Source organism: Miscanthus floridulus, chromosome 8 (genome assembly GCF_019320115.1).
Source record: "Miscanthus floridulus cultivar M001 chromosome 8, ASM1932011v1, whole genome shotgun sequence".
Classification (NCBI taxonomy): domain Eukaryota; kingdom Viridiplantae; phylum Streptophyta; class Magnoliopsida; order Poales; family Poaceae; genus Miscanthus; species Miscanthus floridulus.
In genome coordinates, this window is record NC_089587.1 from 57,832,686 (window position 1) to 57,853,616 (window position 20,931).

The 20,931-nt window shown below is 49.7% G+C and overlaps 1 protein-coding gene and 1 pseudogene across 1 annotated transcript; both read right to left on the minus strand.

The window, feature by feature from the left end:
• Positions 1-7,640: 7,640 nt before the first annotated feature.
• Positions 7,641-9,384, minus strand: LOC136472189 (uncharacterized). The gene has a single exon (XM_066469923.1). The coding sequence runs from the start codon at positions 9,299-9,301 to the stop codon at positions 7,868-7,870; it is 1,434 nt and encodes a 477-aa protein (XP_066326020.1). The 5' UTR covers positions 9,302-9,384; the 3' UTR covers positions 7,641-7,867.
• Positions 9,385-13,700: 4,316 nt separating this feature from the next.
• On the minus strand, positions 13,701-16,386 carry LOC136472190 (uncharacterized; annotated as a pseudogene).
• Positions 16,387-20,931: the final 4,545 nt, after the last annotated feature.

Genomic DNA, 20,931 nt, shown 5'->3' on the forward strand with positions numbered 1-20,931 from the left:
GCGAATCGAAATACCCCCCCGGGTGATTCTGCCCGAATCATTCGGGGGCTCGGGGGCTATACCCGTCGGGTGCGCTCATGCGCACCCTCTGGCAAGTCAAAATACCCCCTGGGGGATTTTATCCAAATCACCCGAGGGCTTGGGGGCTTGTGCCGGGGGCTTGATACCGGGGTACCCAATGAGGTGGAATTAATAACCATCGAACGTTAATGCTTCCAGTTAGACAAGAACACTACTACACTTCTTGCCCGAATGACGGAAGGCTGGTTCCACCTCGCCTGACCCCCAAGGGCTAGTTCCGCCTTGCCCGACGTCCGAGGGTAGGCTCCACCTCACCCAACGGCTGAGAGCTCGTTCCACCTCGACCGATGTCTGAGGGCAGGCTCCGCCTTGCCCGAAGCTGAGGGTAGGCTCCACCTCGACCGACATCTGAGGGTAGGCTCCACCTCGCCTGATGACTGAGGGCTAGCTCCACCTCACCCGATGTCCAAGGGTAGGCTCTGCCTCGCCCGACGGCTGAGGGCAGACTTTGCCTCGCCCGACATCTGAGGGTAGGCTCTGCCTCGCTCGACGACCACACCCTGCTCCTTCATAAGGACGAACACAGGGTACGACAGGACATTTGAGTCAACCATAGTACCGAGGGCCATGCCCTGCATGTCTGTAGGAAGGTACTATCAGGATACGATAGGACAGGCGCTTTAGACCCTTTCCGTCCTGATAGAGTCCAAACAATGTTGTAAGCGCCGACTTTTGCCCCACAGTGTTGTAGGTGCCGCCATCAGCCATCAGACGCAGATACTAACACAAGCATACGACAAGCACTACGATCCAACATAGAACTCACATCATCTATAGTGACAGGCGTATGGTCACTTCCTCGTCTACTCCCCGAAGGGTCGTAGCTCGGCTCTTTGGCACGCCGCACCGTCCGCGGTGTAGGATGGGACGCACCCACTTGCTGAAAGAGGCCAGAGCATGGCCCTATAGGGATCAGCAAACATGCCATCCTTGACATGGTCTGCCATGTTAGCAGGGCAGGCATAGGGGAAAAGAAAGACCCGGCTCCCTCAAAGGACCTTCTCTACCTTTGGTTTTGTTTCTCTTTCTCCTATCTATAACCCCTGCTCCCCCTTGGTCTATAAAAGGGAGGGCAGGGCACCCCACTAAGGGGACCTATCATTCTTGACACACAAGACACAACCAAGCAGCAACCGAGCTCTTGGTGTCCTTTCAACCTTTCTATTAGAGACTTGGGACCCGTCCCTCTCTTGATCGTTTGTATCCCCTACTACGAACCTTTTTCGGTATTAATAATACGAGCAGCAATAGACTGGACATAGGGACGTTTTGCCCAAACCAGTATAAACCTTGTGTCCTTTAGTACACCATCCCAGCCTAATGTGCAACAATTATAAATTTACTAGCCGGTGTTTGTTCGAAACACCGACAAGATCAATCAAGCTTCAGTTTGACTCACATAGAGACATATATGGATCAACATTAATATGGTCAAACCAATTCATGATTCCTTATATCCTCTTCATTTTGGCTTGACACTCCTAACACTCACTTCAATCTCTATCTTCATACTTCTAGCTTGATTATATTAATACAAAGTGATTTTACAAATCTTTATCCATACAAGCAAACCAAAGTAGAGACCATTTTATATCCAATATGAGTTGTGTCCTTTGTCATTTGACCTTTGCTTGGTATGTCCTCACTTATGCACCCTTGATTCATTCTTTAATACTTGATCAAAGCTAATTCACTATCAACCTCTTCTTGTTCATGATAAGCAAGCCATTATAGAGACCAATCAAAAATCAGCAACTCATGTCTCATTTACCATTTGCCAAATATGCTTGCTTTCACATGATGCTATGATATCCCACAACATAAAAGCCATTTCATTAATTCCATTTGCAATGTTGTCTTTTGCTTGAACTAGATTGTTTCCATAATCTTTCAATACAACAATATACAATTTGGCCTTCGTTTCAACACTATCGGGTATCGATATTTGGGATACCCGGAGGAATGATCCGAGACATATTTGAGGTCTCGCCCGACCTCGAGGGCACAAGCCCCGTCTCGCCAGACCCCTCGGGCGCGGGCTCTGTCTCTCCCGATCCTGAGGGCGCAGGCCCTATCCCACCAGACCCCTTGGGTGCGGGCTCCGTATCGCCCGACCCTGAGGGCATGGGCTCTATCTCGCTAGACCCCTCGGGCATGGGTTCCGTCTCACCCAACGGGGATCCATACCGCCTCCAATCACTATGGATCTACGAGTACGACCCCAGGGTCAAACTTCTGACACCGGGAGGGAAGGGGGCATGTCTCGACGTGACCCATGGCCACGACAGACCATACCTGGTGGCTCACGTCGCCAACAGTGTTTGGCGTGCCAGTACTGTGCTGCCTAATCCCTATGCGGCTTCTAATAGGAGTACTTGTTGACCACACCGCCCACTGGTGTAGGGTCGAGATGGCGGACCAGAGGGGGGTGAATAGTTCTTTACAAATTTAATCACGCCGTCTAACCAAAACAAATGCGGAATTACAACAATCGATCTAGTCAAGACTACACCCCTCTATCGAAGTTCACAAGCACCTTATAAAGATCTTAATTAGGCAACAAAGGTCCCGGGCTAGCTAGAGCTCACCTAACTAATTCTAGAAGCAAGGTCACATAAACCTATGTCACTAGTACTTCAAGCAACGAGGGAGCTCCTACACATGCTGGTAACCAAAAACACAAAGCCACCTAAGCTCACTAGTAATGCTCAATAACAAGGCTACACAAGCCAAATTATAGAGCGTAAATTTCTTAGCTACACAAACTAAGCAATGTGACTAACAAGGTTACTCAAACCGAATTAGTCACGTAAAGAAGCTACTTCTATGCTACATAAGCAAGAATGTAACTAGCAAGCTACACAAGCTAACTACTTATAAGAGCAACTACACAAGCACAATGTAAATGAAGTAAATACAAGCTTGTGTAACGAGGATGCAAACTAACGGAAATACAAGAATGACACGATGATTTTAACCTGAGGTTCACGTGCTTGCCAACACGCTAGTCCCCATTGAGACAAGTTCTAAGGTTGTTGTTGGTCCTCTTGCTAGTGGTGACCCGCAAGTCACACTCTCCCACGTAGAGTGCTTACCATAAGCTCTAGCACTTGACCTGGCCGGACCACTTGTCGCCATTTGCGTCTCACTCTACTAGAGTTGCTCTACGTGGCTCCTACAGGGTGAGCATAATCTCCCTTACAATCACTTCTCTGGAACACCGCACAATCTTCTTTGTGTGCTTCAACGGAGACCACCACCAAGCCATCTAGGAGGTGGCAATCTCCAAGAGTAACAAGCACCACCGGTTTGCAACTCGATCACCTAGTGCCACTCGATGCAACCTCATGATGTAATCACACTAGAATCGCTCACTCACTCGATCAGATGAACACTATCAAGCTCAAGTGAGTTAGAGGGCTCCCAAGCACACCTACACAAGCCACCAAGGCTCAAGGGTGCTTAGCTCTCAGCCAAAGGCTGACCAACACTTCTATTTATAGCCTCACGGGCTAAAATAGCCGTTACCCCTTCACTGGACAGATTTTGGGACGACCAGACGTGTCTGGTCGCTGCGTCCGGTCACTGCTTGACCGCCATGTGTCCCATTCAAACGAAGTAGCCATTACCGTCCAACAGCCCTCTCTAACACGCTCTGATGCGACGCATTGGACCCACTGCAGCAAAGTGATCGGACATAGGAGGGGCAGCATTCGGTCGAGTCTAGAGAGCTCCCAAAGCCGCTCAACTGTGACCGGACGCGTCCAGTGTGGCCGACCGGACGTGCCCCTATGTCTGGTCCTCTCTAGACCAACACCCGTGCCCCACGTCACTATGACCTGATGCTAAACAGTGATTGCTCAGCATCCGGTCACTGCTACGAGCCAGAGTCCGGTCACCTTGGCAACTCTGCCCGCACCTGGCCAGAATACCGGACGCATCCGGTATTGATATCGGACACGTCCGATCACGTCGAGAACACTACTGCCTGAGTCAGATACCAGACGCATCAGGTATTCATGTTGGATGCGTACGGTCACCCCATGACCAGCGCATTCAACTCCTTTTCTTCACTAACTTCTTCTCCTTTACAAGTGTGCCAACACCACCAAGTGTACAACACCTTGTGCACTTGTGTTAGCTTTTCACAAACATTTTCAAGGAGTTAACCACTCAACTTGCCACGCCACTCGATCCTAGCAATGATGCAAAGTTAGATCACTCGAGTGGCACTGGATGACCGATATACAAACAAGTTTACCCCTCTTGATAGTACGGTCATCTATCATAAACCCGGTCAAGCACTTCTTTACATAACCTATGACTGGCGAAATGAAATGCCCTAGGTTATACCTTTACCTTGCGCATTCTATTTCAACTCCTCCATTGTTGATGCAACACATGTACCAATCAATCACCAAATGATATGATCCACTTCATATCATCACATGACTGTATTGGTTCATTGATCTTGACATCACTTGCTTTTCACTGTTGTATTCGTCCATCGGCGCCAAGTCTTGCTCAACCTTCACCGTCAAACGGTCCATCGCTCCAAAGCCTCCAACTTACCCTTCACGCTTGCAACCGGTCCATCAAGCCAAGTCTTGTCTTGATCTTCTCCACCTTAGTCACATGACTTAATGTCATGTCTCATATGCAATGATCTCCTTCATCACATGTGTGAGCCTTGCAACATATCCAAGCCATCTTCATGGTCATGGCATATGTTGCTCACACATATGTACTTATGGACTAATCACCTGTGTATCTCACATAAACACATATTAGTCCACCTAGGTTGTCACTCAATTATCAAAACCAAACAAGGACCTTTTAGCTGGGATAAGATGGAACGCCACGACCAGCTGATGACGTTGAGGCATGGTACCAGTGGTGAACAGGAGCTCGATGTGGAGCCATCTCCGTCACCATCTATAGCGTTGGCGGGACCCGCATAAAGGAGATGAAGGACGCCGCGACCCTAGATGCCTGCTTCTTCCCCGCTTTTCTCCTTTTCTCTCTCTATAACCTGCGCCTTCCCCTTCACCTATAAAATGGAAAGCAGGACACCCATGAGAGAGACATAAGCACACGGCTGAACGAGTTCAACAAGACTCAATTCTGTTCAATCTTTTCACCAGAGACTTAGGACCTTCTCCCTCTCTTGCCCGTTTGTAACCTCTACTACAAACTAGTGTCGGTAACATGAGCAATAGTAGACTGGATGTAGGGATATTCTGTCCGAACCAGTATAAATCCTTGTGTCCTCCGAACACACTATCCGGACCAGATGCGTAGATACAAATTTACTAGCCGGTGGTTTGAAACACCGACAAACACTATGTGACATATCATCAAGTTTGCCTTCTTGTTGAACCTATATACACTTCTCATTCTATAATTCACAAGTATATGCAATTAACACAATTTTCTATTCAACACTAAGCAAACTTATTATATCTTTAATAGTGTTGTCATTCAATTCACCAAAACCCGCTTAAAGTCTAAGATGCACTTACGGTCGTGGTCGCGGAACAAGCAGAGCAGAGCGATTCCTCGAAGGGAATATACAGGTAAGATTCATGATGAGCTCGCTCGTTCCAATCGGTCGTACTTGCTCATCCCACCGAATGTCGTATTGATCCATCACACTTAGGTGGCGACACACACGAGAGTAGAGCAGAGGCAGCATGAGAGCATATCGACAGCACGAGCGCGTGGAGCGATATGGCACGGCAAGCAGGCTATGGTGGTGGAGCATGAGCAGCACGGCAAAGCGAGCAGGGCGGCGGCGTGAGTAGGTGGTGGCAGAGGGCACACCTAGGGTGTGTTTAGTTAGGGAGGTGAAAATTTTTGGGTGTCACATCGGATGTGTCGGAAGGATGTCGGAAGGGGTCTTTGGATACTAATAAAAAAACAAATTATAGAACCCATCAGGAAACTGCGAGACGAATCTAATGATACTAATTAATCGGTCATTAGCACATGTGGGTTACTGTAGCATTTAAGGCTTTTCATGGACTAATTAGGCTTAAAAGATTCGTCTCACGATTTTGCCGAGAACTGTGTAATTATTTTTTTTTTCGTCTACATTTAGTACTCCATATATATATATGTCTAAATATACTTTTTTTTACTGTAGAAAGCAAAATTTTTTGGAAACTAAGGCCTCGTTTAGATCGCGAAAAAATTTCAACCCGATGAATAGTACCACTTTCGTCTTATTTGACAAATATTGTCCAATCGTAGACCAACTAGGCTCAAAAGATTCATCTCGTGATTTCCAACTAAACTGTGTAATTAGTTATTTTTTTTACCTACATTTAATACTCCATGCAAGCGGTTAAAAATTGATGTGATAGAGAGAATGAAAAAACTTGGAATTTGGGATGCATCTAAACAAGGCCTAAACTGGCCCTAGTTGACGTGTGAGCAGGAGCAGAGGGCACAGTTGGCCAACACGTGAGTAGGGCAGAGGGCGCAACAGGGGGCGATGGGATGGCTGCAGTGGGTGGCGAGTGGGGGAGCCGTTGCTCAGTAGCGAGGATCAATGTGGCAGCAACTGAGCCATGTGGGCCCATGTGACAGTGCTTAACAGATCTATCATCATATCCACTCGGTCACTCAACGACAACACAAAAAAATATAAGATCACAGGTCCTTATAAAAGATTCAATACCTATTCGACATCTTCTTCAACAACCAGACTTAAAAGATAATTCTTAGTGTAAATGGATTTCTAGAGAGAGAATGCCCATATTTAGATTGTGCCTCTCAGACTGTCTCTGATAAAAAGACCCAAACCCAAAATAGGTAGCAAGATACCCAAAATCAGCCTCCAACAGAGTACCTATATGGGAGTCCTATTTTGGGTTGTCTGAAAGACACAACCCAAATATGAGTATCCTCTCTCCTAGAATCCCATTTGCAGAAACGATTCTCTTTTAAGTCTTGTTGTTGGAGAAGATACCGAATATGTATTAAACCTTTTGCCTGTAGCGCTACCCAAAGGACGAATAAGTCTGGTATTTTAGGTAATGTTGTAGGAGATAGCCTTAGGCAACCCAAAATAAGTCTCCTGTATAAGTACTCTGTTGAAGTCTGATTTTAGATTTCTTGCTACCCATTTTAAGTTTAGATGTCCATATAGGTTCTCATTGAAAACAGTCTTATATAACCATTCTATCTCTTGCACCAAATATGGATGTGGAACCGTTATATTGTTGAAATTTAGAATGGAATCATCTCATCCTACCTTACTCCTAACCCAAACGCACGCAACTCAAGGTCTCCCCTTGTGGATGTGGTCCATGTAGAATGGTGTTAGGCAGGCTGATCCTTACTGAGTTCATGTTGCGACATTAGTTCGTTTATTATGCAGTACCATGTAGAAAACGCAATGGCAATATTTTAGGCTTACAAAGCGTCGTTGCAACCTCTATCCTGTTCTTAATTAATGAGGTATACATGCTTTATAAATTATGATCTCAACATAACCCAACACTTCATCAATGCAACCTCTAACCAAGTAACCAGTGATTAAAGTCTCCCAAAGAATGCGTCCCAAAAAACAACGGTAATGCTAGCTCAAATTAGGAACTTTCGGAACACAAACTGTGAACTTAAAGAACGCAAACTGTAAACTTTGGAACGTCAGGAGCCCTGCTTCAAAAACTAAGCACAAATTAGGAACTTAAATAACAAACTGTGAACTTTGGAATTTCAGGAGCCCAAATTAGGAACTTTGGGAACACAAACTGTGAACTTGGAATGTCAGGTGCCATCACCGGCCGAGCAAGGCGAGCAGCGTCACCCGGTCCATCTCGTACCCACACATCTCCCCCAACGACGACTCGCCGCCGGCTGCGGTCGCCACCCTCCTGAACTCCTCCGTCTCCACGTCCAACGTGTAAACGTGAGTGTACGGGTCAGAGTTATTCCTGGCCGTGAAGATGACAAGGCCGCTCTTCTCGCAGAGCCACCGCAGCCTCACCGTGTGCACCATCATCAGCGCCTGCATCTTCGTCCACCTCCACTTCAACGCTTCGCCAAGCAAACAGCCGCCGTCAACGATGTCTCCGTCACCATCGGCGTCTCCGTCTTTGCGTCCTCCCCAGTACGCCCGTATCGTCTCGCTGTCAGCCTCCACACGGAGCAATCCACCGCCAGGCATAACTCCCAGCAACCGGTGTGCCGCGCTGACCGTCGTGCTCGAGTGGCGCTGTCGCGCAGCGGGGGAGAAGCCCGCCACGGTGTACCGCGGCGGCGTGTCGGCGTTGTTCTTCGCCGCGGACACGGCAACGGCAGGCGCCGGCTGCAGCAAAGAGTCGAGCCGCAGAGCCACCGCGAGGCGAGGCCAGAACACGACCCCGCGGTGCACGACGGCGGCGTGCGGTCCGACGGCGAGCTGGGTCCTGCCGATCCTGGCGCCGGTCACCTTCGCTTCCGGCCCCCAGCTTCCCGCGTCCGAGGAGTAGCACCGGAGCGCCGTGAAGCCGCGGCGGTTGTAGAGGAGGAGCACGCGGTAGGACGAGTACCGCGTCATCATACGCCGGTCGCCGCCGCGCTCGTCGGCCGCGGTGATCACCGTGCACGCGTAGGGCCCGGAGGGGCTGTCCTTGCCGCGCAGCTGCGGGAGGACGTCGACGCCGCCGCCGCCGGCCACCCGGTTGCAGACGCCCAGCCTAACGGCGTGGGTGACCCTCGTGTTCGCACAGCGGCGAAGGTCCAGCACGAGGCGGCCGTTCCGGGACGCCACCACGCGGGACGCGCCGGCGTCCACGAGCGCGGCGAACGAGGGCTGGATACGCGAGGCGGCGGCGGACAGGGGCACGAACCGCGGCTGCGCGACGCCGCCGTCGGTCATGTGCGAGTGGAAGAAGCCGAGCGCGAGGCTCCCGATGCAGGGGTCCGAGCGCGGGGTCGCGCGCGGGCAGATGAAGGCGGCGTCGGCCGACACGAGGCGGCGCCAGCGCCGGCAGGTGGCGGCGCAGCGGACGAGGTCCGCGGTCGTGAACGAGAGCGCCGAGAAGACGAGGAGGAGGGCCTCGTCGCTCAGCGGCAGCCCGTCGTCGTCGTCGTCGCCGCCGCCGCACCGGCCCTCCCGCTTGAACGGCTCGCCGTGCCGCACGGACAGCCGGCGGCTGCCTCGCACGGCGCGTGGGGGCTCCGCGGCGGTGGCGGACCGGCGACGCGCTGCTCTCCGTGGCGGCGGCATGGTGGGTAGAGTAGGAGCAAGACCAACGCTGTGGGTGGGGAAAGGCAACCAAACCTACGATCCGGCGGTGGTGAATCGAAGGACAAGAGAAGGGTGCTTGGATCGGATCCGCGTGGCTTGGTTGAGTACGGCCCGTTCGATTAGCTGTTCGTATTCTCGTTGCTGAAAAAGTACGACGGGTTAATTTGTGTGAGAGAAAAATATTATTTTAGTTGAAAATTTACGATCGTTTATGATAAATCATAACTGAAACAGTATTTTCAGACGAAGCAGTATTTAAAAATTTATGATCGTGGATTATCGTAAACGATCATAGATTTTTAGATAGAAAAATGTTTTTAAGCAACGGTGTTTCTTCCCGAACCGATACCGATATGACAACCGAAATGCTAAGCGGCCGGACTCTCGACAAAAGAGTAAAATATACGGGTAAGCTATATATTACTCGAGTATTTTTTGGGCTGCGCTCACTCGATCTGGCGTCCGTCCGATCAGCGCTGTGAACGGCGCACAGCGAGAGCTCGCGGGCCCCTGGTGGTCGCTGTCGTGTCTGGCTTGGCCTGTGGCCTGTGTAGTGCATGATGACGTGATACGTACAGTTGCAGGCGTTCCAGAAAAGAAGTGCAGGTGCAGGCGGCCGGCTTGCAAGGTGCGGGTATACTTGGCCATCGGGCCGGCCCGGCTCGGCACGGCACGGGCCCGTGCCAGGCACGGCCCGGAGGATGTCGGGCCGGCACGGCACGCGGGCCTCCCGGGCCGTGCCCAGCCGGGCGTCGTGCCTGACCAAGGGCCCAGGCACGGCCTGCTGGGCCGTTTTTCGGGCCGGGCCGGCCCGAGAAGGCACGGCCTGCCAAGCGTTCCAGGCTGGCCCGAGGCCCACAGAGAGAGGGAAGGGGAGAGCAGGAGGCAAGGGCAGCCACGGGGAGCGGCCGCCGCCGCCGGCGCGCTCGCCCTGGAGGCTGGATGTAGGGCCGCGCGGGGAGGTAAGGAGGCGACGGTTGCAGGTCGGGCCGGCCCGAGGCCCACCAAAAGCGACAGAGAGGAGGCCGGAGGGGGAGGCGAGGAGTGGAGGTGGCGACGGCCGCTGGCGAGCTTCCCCCCGGGTCGCTTGATGCCGGATCCGGCGGAGGAGGCGAGTCCGGCGAAGTAGCGGCCGGATCCGGCGAAGTAGCTGGCGGAGTTGGCGCCGCGGAGGGGATGGAGGCCGCTCCGCTCAAAGCCGTGTGGGGGCGCGGAGGAGGCGGCCAGATCCAGACGCGCGGGGGGCCGTGGAGGCGGCGGCCGCCGCCGCACTCGACGCCGTCGCGCGAGGGGCCGTGGAGGTGGAGCTCTGGAGGCGGCGGCATGGGGATGGGGGAGGCGGAGTGGAGTGGAGGTGGAGGCGGCGGCGTGGCCGGGGATGGAGCACGCGGTGCCCGCTGCCACGAGCGGACGCGCCCACACTTGGCCGGCGAACGAAGAGAGGGAGCAAGGCAGAAGAGCGATGCCGCGACCGCGAGTGGGGAGCGCCGGAGCGGGGAGGGAGGGGAGCTGGGGAGCGGCCGAGCGGGGACGGGGAGGGAGGGGAGCCGGGACGGGAGGGGGATTTAGGGATTTAGGTTCAGGGGGGACGGTGGACGGGGGTGGGGACGGCCGAGCGGAGCGGCCTGGGCGCCTGGCTGGCTGGCTCTTAGCAGGCCAGCTTGCCGGGCCGTTCGGTACAGGAGCGGGCCGTGCCGTGCCAGCCCACGGGCCTGAGCAGCGGCCCAGGCACGGCCTGCTGCCTCGGGCCGGGCCAGCCCAGGCCCGCATGTTACCGGGCCGTGCCGTGCTCGTGTCGGGCTAAAAAACGTGCTTCGTGCCGTGCCGTCGTGCCTCGGGCTGCATGGCCAAGTATAGGTGCGGGTGCAGCCGTGCAGGTGAGATGAATGCTGACCCATCACATACTTGTAGATACTTAGCCTGTTCGTTTGTTGGTTTCATCCAGCCTAAATCAGTCAGCCAACAGTGCTTTTCTCTCACAACAAACCAGCACCAGCTAGCCTAAACCAGCCTATGCATCTAGATTTATTCTTCCGGCTGTGTTTAGTTCGCGAAATTTGGAAATTTTGCTACCATAGCACTTTCGTTTTTATTTGACAATTAGTGTTCAATCATAGACTAATTAGGCTCAAAACGTTCGTCCCGCGATTTCTAACCAAACTGTGCAATTAGTTTTTTTTCGTCTACATTTAATGCTCTATGCACGTATCGCAAGATTCGATGTGATGGCTACTGTAGCACTTTTTGCGAAACTTTTTAGAAACTAAACAAACACTGAAGCAAAGACAGATTACACGTCTCATCGGACCACATTTTACTGCTTCTATTTGGGATAAATTCTGTGTTCAACTAGTGTAAATTGATTATTTGTAAATAAAAATGGTCAGAATTACTTGAACAGTCATCTGATATTTCTTTGGTTTTTTTTAATTTTCTGTATATTTTATTTGGTTTTCCTTTGAAATTTTCTAATTTGACTTTCATAGAAATAATCTGGCTTTTTTTATTTTCTGTATGTTTTATTTGGTTTCCTTTAAGATTTTTCAATTTCGTTTCCATAGAAATAATCTGGCTAATCTTTTTGTTTTGTTTATTTAATATTTTTATATTATTTGGATAATTATTTTGGTTCATTTAATCTGTATCCAATGGTTCCTAGAATCGAGTGTTGGAAGGATTTCAATCACTCGATTTGTGTTCCCCTAGCAATCGAGTGATTAGGTGCCTGCCATCACCCGGGTGTCACGTACATCTACAACACCCGGGCGGTGACTAGACACACCCAAAATATATGGGGAAAACATCAAGAGTCGACAATGTTAAAAAAAGCCTACTAGTGCATTTTTCATTTTACCCATAATTTCAGATCAAGTGGCCCATGTCATTACAATCTCACTAGAAAGGGGAATAGTATATGTAGAGGCATATTAAAAGATTATTCATTGCAAATAGACACGTCCTCAACAAGATTTAGAGTCAATAACGAATTCGTATGAGAACATGTTTCCCTGTTTCTTCTTTACTTTTTAAATTAAACATAATGTGAAAATATATTTGTTATTATTGAAGGAAGTATATATTATTCTTTTTTCTCACTATTATGCATTGTGTCTAATATTGAATGATTAAAAGAGTGAGAATTTTCATTCTTTATTCATTGTCAGTATAAATTGGAGGGATAATCGCCACAGAAACTATATAAGCCATGGAATTTAAAACTGGACCAATGAAAAGAATTTAAAGGACAATGAGAATTGGACAATAGTGGGATAATTATTCTTCATGACAGAGATATATTTGGGGAAAAAATTAGGACTGAATCTATACATTATATGTGCTATACATCCAGGGCCGTACCTAGGATTTAGAGGGGCCTGAACAAAATACACGATGAGGCCCTAAAATTCGAGAAAATCAAAGCATGCTTTCAGTTGATTATAAAGCTTCAGAATATATATGGGCCTTAAACTACTAAGAACAGATCAAAATTTAATGCTAAAAGAGTAAAAAGTAGTACTCAAGTAACAAATAGTAGTATCGTGGCACGAGAAAGCAAAATGGCAAAGAGAAAAATGAACAAACAAGGGAAGCGAAGTTGCCAAGTAGGCTGGTGGACATGGCCATTAGGCCTTACGTTCGTGAGTTGATCCAATTAATAAACCAGGAATTGCAACTTGCAAGCCTTTTTTGGATATGCTATATTTTTTTTCTGCCAATCTACGGGCCTGTATACATCGCGAGTACACTACATGTGTAGTTGTGTGTGATCTGATTATTAGGGGATGAGAAAAACGTTAACGATCCTGGGATGAGAAACATAAACATTACATTCTAGGAACTAAGATCCCATTGCAGAGAATGGACACTCACCAAGTTTTGAAAAAAAAAATAGAGGCAGCAGGTCACAACCCTGACAGAAATTTGGCAACAGAACCAAGAAACCCCAACTTGAAACAGGGAGGTTCAGTTTCTTTCAAAAAAACAGGGAGGTTCAGGAGTACAGTTTCAGGAAGGTTGTTTCAAAGATGCAAACTGGACTGACCGTTCTACAACCTAAACTTCCACTCATTTGCTGAAAATATCAAGAAACAAAGAGAAGGATGTCCTGTATCAATACACAAATGATGCAACTACGATTTTCAGTCCATGACTAAAAGCTGAACTCAATTAACATGTATTCTACTGTTTTGATATTTCAGGATCAAGGTACGGGCAAAATCAGCCACATATATTCTTGCCATCAGTCCATCACCCAACAGAGATGATGATGGTAACTACAACCAATGTTACTTTGCAGAACCGTTCACCATACTTCCGCATAACGCTTTCAGCAGTTTTATGTTCTCAAACTGAAAGGTTATCTCAGAATGCTACTGGTCAGTAGACCGCATCAAATCTATCCACCATTACAGAAGAGTTGCAGAATTTTCAGAAACTATGGGACAATTCTCATGTCACAGTATAAGGGGCAGCAGTGCTTAAATGCTTTTGGTTGCCGAAGAGACGAATTTCAACATTGTCAGAAGTTCCGCACTCGTACTCATGCCGCAGCAGCATCTGCTCCTGGTGGTGGTGCCGGATACACTAATGCCGCAGCAGCTGAATTCACAAGAGAAGACTTAAATCAATGAGATAATTAGGCATCATATCATGGGTATTACAACAGTGAGAACTAAACAACAGTGGACAAAAATATATAAGAGTAGACAGTCAGCTCCAGGATTAACACTATTGGCTAACAAGCATAAAACTGAATTATCTGAACTGGAGATCAGATTGTGGGAACAGCTGAATTTGTAAACTGACCACCATGGTAGAAATGCAATCGGACAATTTGGACCAAGTTAAGAATCTGTCAAATTAAAGGACTGCTAAATCCTATAAAGCACTATGAACACTACAGACCTGAGAATGTGGGTATTTCGATTCGAGTGCTTCTTCTATGTACAGCATGTTTTAGATTAGTCCTAACCAAACGAAGTAAACCATTACCTCAAGCACTAGTTGACTAAAATGTAGAACCCCAAAAAGCCATGAAGAGGATACAACAGACAACAACTATTTAAAATTAAACGACAGAGTATCTCTGAACATCAGGGCTACGGAAAACAACAGGCAAGGTGCAATTCCTGTTGTCAGTACTCAAAATCTATCATGCAGATTTTTTTTTACCGATCTCTTTGCATAACAAATTCAGAACTACAGAACCAAACTTGAGCTACAACCAATGCTTAGTGTGCAAGTCATCCCACATGCTGAAACTGTAAGAGCACAGCAGATAACAAGTGCTGCACAGACTGCTGAGAAAATTGCAGAGTAGTCACCTGGTGATCCGGTCCTGAAGACGACGATGTTCATGGAATCTGTGCTGCTAGGCAGGTCGTCGGTGACCAGCGGCATTAGCCGCCCATGCGAGCCGGGCCGCATGCACAGCGTGTAGGCGGACATGTCCTCGTTCCAGTCCTGAAGGAGCCGCAGCTCGTTCTTCAGGTCGATCACGGAGCTGCCGTAGAAAGCGAATGAGGGCCAGTTGTGGTGGTTCTGGTCGAACTCCCCTTCATCGTTCGCCCGCACGTGCCGGATCGTCCGCGGCGGCTGCGGAAACAACAGTCCACTGTCGCTTCCCTGTATTTAGGAAAAGAATTATAGGAATCAAACGGCTGGACAATAGCGGTAACTGAATGAACATGTCTGAATATCTATTTTACTCACAACGGAATGTTCAGAGACCAAATTCTTTCGGTATCTATCACAGAAATCAGTAAAACAAAAACCATTGCGATCGATCCGGTATGAAATGAGCAAGATCAAATAGCGCAAATCATTCAAGTACACCATGAATATCTGTCATCCGGTAACAAAGAACTCTTGGCCTCAGCTTGGGCTTTCCGTATACCATGATTCGACGCAGATTTAACGATTGGCGAACACCAAATAGACAATACTTTGTGGACAAGTGGTAGAGAACGGGAAGGCGAACACATCGTAACAAAGTGCTCCAATGGAGTCCGTACCATGATTCGACTCAGAAATAACGGATGACAGATAAATTCGTAAAGCGCAGGGACCACTTTGTGGATTTTAATGTTTCCTGGGCATCGGATTTAAAACTTGTCAGCAAGAATTAACAGGTTCAGTAGTCTTGTATCGGAAGAAACGAACAGTTTCAGACTCAGGCAAGGATAAACGCAAAGATTGCGATGCAGTAATCAGACTTTTGGGAACTGGGAAGGCGAAAATAAAAACCAACGCATCCATGATTGGTGTTCCAAGTAAAGCTAGCCGATCGAGGACAGTTGCATTCCAACGCAACGCAATGCAAGGAAGGAGAAAGGATGGCGAAGCCACGCACCTGATCCTCAAGTGTAAGCGGAAGGGGTTGCGGTACCGGGCTCGCTGCGACTTGGTGGACCGTCCAGTGCATCATGGTGGTGACCATGGGGGCGTCTGGATCGACGTCGGCGGTGACGCGGATGTTCCAGGGGAGGTACCTGCCGTTGGCGCGGAGGTAGCAGGTGAAGTAGCGCAGGCTGACGTAGTCCTGGTCGGGGGGGTTCAGCCTCTCGACCGTCCACATCCACGGGTAGGCGTTGAGGTTCTGCAGCACGTTGGGCTCGCTGCGGTCCATCTGGGTGGTGCGGTGGCCACGGTGGCCGGTCTGCGCCTTCCGCATCGAGAACGAGAGGTAGCGGCCGTAGGCGGCGTTCTGGAGGAGGACGAAGGTGTTCCCCTGGTCCGGCGAGACCCAGTGCTCCACCCGCTACACTGCGTTCAGGGATGGGACGGGGCCGTTCGGGCGCAGGGAGACCCTCTCCCAGTCCCCATCGGCGTGGACGTACTTGCCTGTCACGCGGCTCTCCAGCAGCACGAAGGCCCCGTCGGGGAAGAGATCCATCGCCTGGTGGTGGTGGTGGGGCAGATGACCGCCGGGCTGTTGCGGGGAGGGGATTCGGAATGGGAGGGAGCGGCGAGAGCAGAGCAGGTGTTCGTTGGCAGAGCAGGACGGTTGCGTCGTTTGGGCACCACGCCAAGGCGGCGGAGGCGGGGTATTTCAAGGCCATGGCTTCTGGTTCTGGACTCGCAACGTGGGCGTGGCCTCCTTCCACTGACATGCGGGTCCATTTCCTGGGCGCGGAGACGAGGCGGCCAGCTGGCGCTCCAACCAATCCTGTCCAGCTGGCCAATACGGCCTCGCCTGCTGCCTGCTGCGAACTCAATTGGGAAGGATCCGTTGCGACGGCATTCCGAGCCCGGCCCACTAGCCCAGGCGGCCGCACGAGCTCACCGAGCCCACGGGGCGTCTAGATTAACAACTGTCGTGAGCAGGCCAAACAGGGCTTGTTTGGATGAATTAGGACTAACAACTGTTCTATTAGCTCCTATAAATAGATTAGTGAACTAACAATTAGTCCATAACTAATGAACTAACAATTAGTCCGCATGTTTGGATACTTATATATAGAGACTAAAAATTAGTTAACTAGTTGTTCGTTCCGTGATCAAATAGAGCCTTAGTCGTCAGCTGGCCATGCTAGGCTGCCCCAATGGCTCTGACATTTGATGTTTACATAGGCTAGTGTAGCTCCTAAATTTGGTCATCAATTTCCTCTCATAGCACGCCCAACGTAGGCTAACAAAGATGGTGGTCTCTGATAAAAGTCGTTGCCATGTTAGATGTTGGAGGCTTGAGGCTATGAATGTTCCTAACGCAGGCTAACACTTCTACTCTTTTATGGTCCCAGGAGTCTGCACTTGTAGCAGAAAATTTGCTTCAACTTTTAGCTAAGGCCGTGTTTAGATGCCAAAAAATTTGGCAAAATGCACTGTAGCAGTTTTCGTTGTTATTTGGCAATTAGTGTCCAATCATAGTCTAATTAGGCTTAAAAGATTCGTCTCGTGGATTTTGTCTAAACTGTGTAATTAGTTTTGTTTTTTATTTATATTTAATGCTTCATGCATGCGTCCAAAGATTCGATGTGACGGGAAATCTTAAAAAATTTTACAAAATTTTTTGCAACTAAACTGGCTCTAAAGTAGACTGCCCATGTCAGGATTCTATTCCACAGCGCAAGCCACAGCTGGTGCTTCTGCATTTCGTTAGACCAAGCTATAGTTGCTCCTGCAGGTGATGCTCTGCGGAACCACCACTCATGCTGATCTAGACCTTGAGTGCTTCGGTGGCAGCTGGGACTACTGTACAGCGTGGCGCGTTGGGGGTGGCCTCATTAATCCATTCATGAAGATTAGGTACTACACACACTTCAACACCATTTGATGCCGAAATGTTTGGGAGGATGACCATATAGAGTTACAAACAGGGTATATGAGTGAGAAAACTTCGCAAGTACGCTTCTAAACATTGACTAACTCTTTCCATTTGCCTATTAGGTTGAGAATGATATGCACGGCTCATATTCAACTGAGTATATATTTGAGAGTCTAAAGAGTTGTTGCAAAAAATGACTAATGAAAATTCGTTCTTAATCAATGGCAATAGACTGTGGGAGACCATGAAGCTTATATATATGCATGTATGCTTGAGCTGCTGACTAGCTTAGGCAGTAAAAGGATGCACTAATGCTAGAAATTTGTGCATACTTAGAGAATCTGTCCACAACAACAATAATGAAAGAATAATGACTTGATTTGGGCAAACCTATAACGAAATCGGTTGAAATACTTTGCCAGCATGTTCAGGGGTTGATAATGGTTGAAGAAGACTATTCTTTTTTTAAAACAAATTAGGCTAGAAAGCTGCTGATTATATTAAAAAGAAGATAATCCCAAAGTGGGCACAACGGTACAATAGTGACCAACAATCATGCAGGAAAATAAACTCAACAAAAAAGAAAAAATAACTCTAGTCGGTCGGATTGGGACATTGACATGAACTGCACAACGCCGAAGCTCAACTCAAAAAAAAAAGAAAAAAAAGAACCACCATAAACTCCAAACCACCACACTACACCGCCACCCCCCAGACGACTAAGGATGTCAGGGCGAAAACACCGTCGTCACCGCAAGCGCCATCATTACCGACAATGATCCACACTGGGCAAGCCTGCTGCCAAGCAGGACTAGCTGCCGTAGGTCGCTGCAAGCTGTGTCGCCTTCCCGCAATCGGATCCGCTTGGGCCGCCTGTCAAGATGATGTACCACACTGGATTAGACACCGCCAAATAGGGCTAGCCGTCGTAGCCCGCTGCAAGCAGCCAAACCAAACGCATGAGAAGCTGCCTCTAGCGCTCACCAAGCCGATCCCATTCACCAAAATCCAAGCACGCACATTGTAGCTTTCAGGACCTAGCTGCCTCGTCAAAGGTAGAAGTGCCACACACGTCCTTCAGCTGCCAGTCAGAACGCCTCCTTGTGTCAAAAACAGCCGCCGCTGTGCAGGACCGCCCCGTCGCCATACCACGTAGGTCACCTCGACAACGCAAATCTACTAGCCACCACCTCCCACATCGGCCACATCGCCAACTCCGTGGGCGCCTCCCACGTTGGCCTCCTCGCCAACTTCATGGTCGCAACTAGCGTACGGTCCCACAAAACTGTTGCCCTTCATTGGCAAGCAGATGTGACGCTCTCCAATCGCCGTGCCAACACCCTCCTCCTGACTGCCTTCCTTCGCCATGGACACCACAAACTTGAATCCTCAACTAGGCCCCCACCTTCCTCATGGCGATCGCCGCAGACTGAACGAGCGTGAGCTTCCAAAGACGACGCCTCCAATGAGGGATGCGATGCCACTGGCACTGCCGTCGCTTGACTAGGAGGTCAAGGTTTTTCACCCAGGAAGGACATGTCGTGCAAAGGGGAGAGGACCGTTCGATGACGCTTCCAAGGAAGAAAATGGTGGCCATAGGCGTCGCCGTCATTGGCCCGAGAGGGATAAAGCTTTCACCATGGTGCCTCAACCCCGTGCATGGAAAAGGCTATGATCTATCCACTGCGCCAACTGCTGCCCCATGACTGCCGCCCCGCAAGTCGCCTGCCCGCACGACCATCCACACGCCATGGTTGTCACTAGCTCCGGCACTTGTCACACCGAGCATCCCGTGGCCACTGAAGCCAGGCGCCACCATCATGACATGGGCGCCAGATTTGGCCGCTAGAGCACTGGTCCTAGCGCCTCTAGCCCACGTCGCCGCCTCCGCGCGCATCCTGAGGACGCTACCCCTTGTGGATTCGGTGTCGTTCCCATGCCCTGGGCCAGAGCCACCGCCGCCACCATGGACACGACCAGCACCCCGCCCATGCGCAGCCAAAGAGGGCCCTCAACCTTGGTCCTCGCTAGATCCAGCCGCAAGGCCACCGGATCCAGCAAAGAAGGCGCTAGATCGATGGTGGGGCGCGATGTCGGAGCAAGCCGCTGTAACACCCTCGGTGTTATGCCCTAAACAAATTACTAAACCATGTCACGAACATCATGTTTATGTGATAATGCATGTGACAGAGTGTGTAGATTAATTTCTTGTAACCTAAAATGACAAATAAAAATATTAAATGAAAGTCGATTCAATAGCTCATGTATATCAAGTAGGGTTTAAAACTAATTTTTATTTAACAAAAATACTATAGAACATATGTGTAGTGCTTAAATCAAGTTTGGAATATGAACTTTGTAGATAGAAATGAAATACTTGCTGAAGAAAAATAACATTGTTAACCAACATTTCTAATAGCCTAGAAATGCTTGGAATCAAATTCAGCTCATAGACTTAGAAGATTTTTAAGTGTATAGACAGCTAGACAATGCCATGTTTGGCAATTTATTTTGCGAAATCAGGTTAAGAAAAGGTATTATGTTTTAGCTCAGGTTGGTAGCCTCATATGCCATCTTGAGCATGGCGATGATGGTTTAGGTCCATAAGCAGCCGTTTAGTTGTTATAGGCGCTTTAAATTTCATGCACAACACGTTCTCGAGCTAGTTCACCGGGTGAGAGCGGTCACCACGTCTCGGGGGCGCGACGTCGCCATGCCTGCTCGCTCTATGCGTGGACATGTACCGCTGCACGTGTCTAGCTGATCTGACCTGGCTATGGCCTGGCCACCAAGCGGTGTTGCCACCGGCCCTGTCGCGCTGTCGCACTGCCGACCCACCCCGCGCCGTGACGCAGCCACTGCCGGTGTTGTTGCATCACCGTCGTGTCTGCGCCTGTCCTCTGCACCTCTACGCTGATGTCAGCCTAGTTTGAGGCCGCCACTGCCGCGCGCACGTGGCCGAGCTCGCCGTCGCCTGTCATTTATGGCTTTGGGCATGGGCCATACCGATCGGGGGCGTGCGTGCTTGTCTGAAGCATCTGCGCTCGTGCCTCAATGATCATGCCGACCACGTCCCGCCAAGGCGAGACCGAGATGAGCCCACTTACCGCCTCGTCTCTTTCTCTACTGTCGTCGTCAAGCCACGCCATCAATTGGCCACCGAGGGATCATCTCTATTCAATTTAGCGCATCCACGTCTTCACCATCAGGTGCTCTCACTGCCCGACCCCACCTAGCCATGAAGAAGGCACTGCCAAGCTCCAATTCTAGAGTTTCCCCGCCGCCGTGCCGATAAGACCGCGTCTGGCTGTGGATGTGGCAGCCCTCCTACCATCTCTCTTGA

Bases quoted from the DNA above. Each gene is read 5' to 3' on its own strand.
- LOC136472189 (XM_066469923.1), bottom strand. From the start codon at position 9,301: ATGCCGCCGCCACGGAGAGCAGCGCGTCGCCGGTCCGCCACCGCCGCG.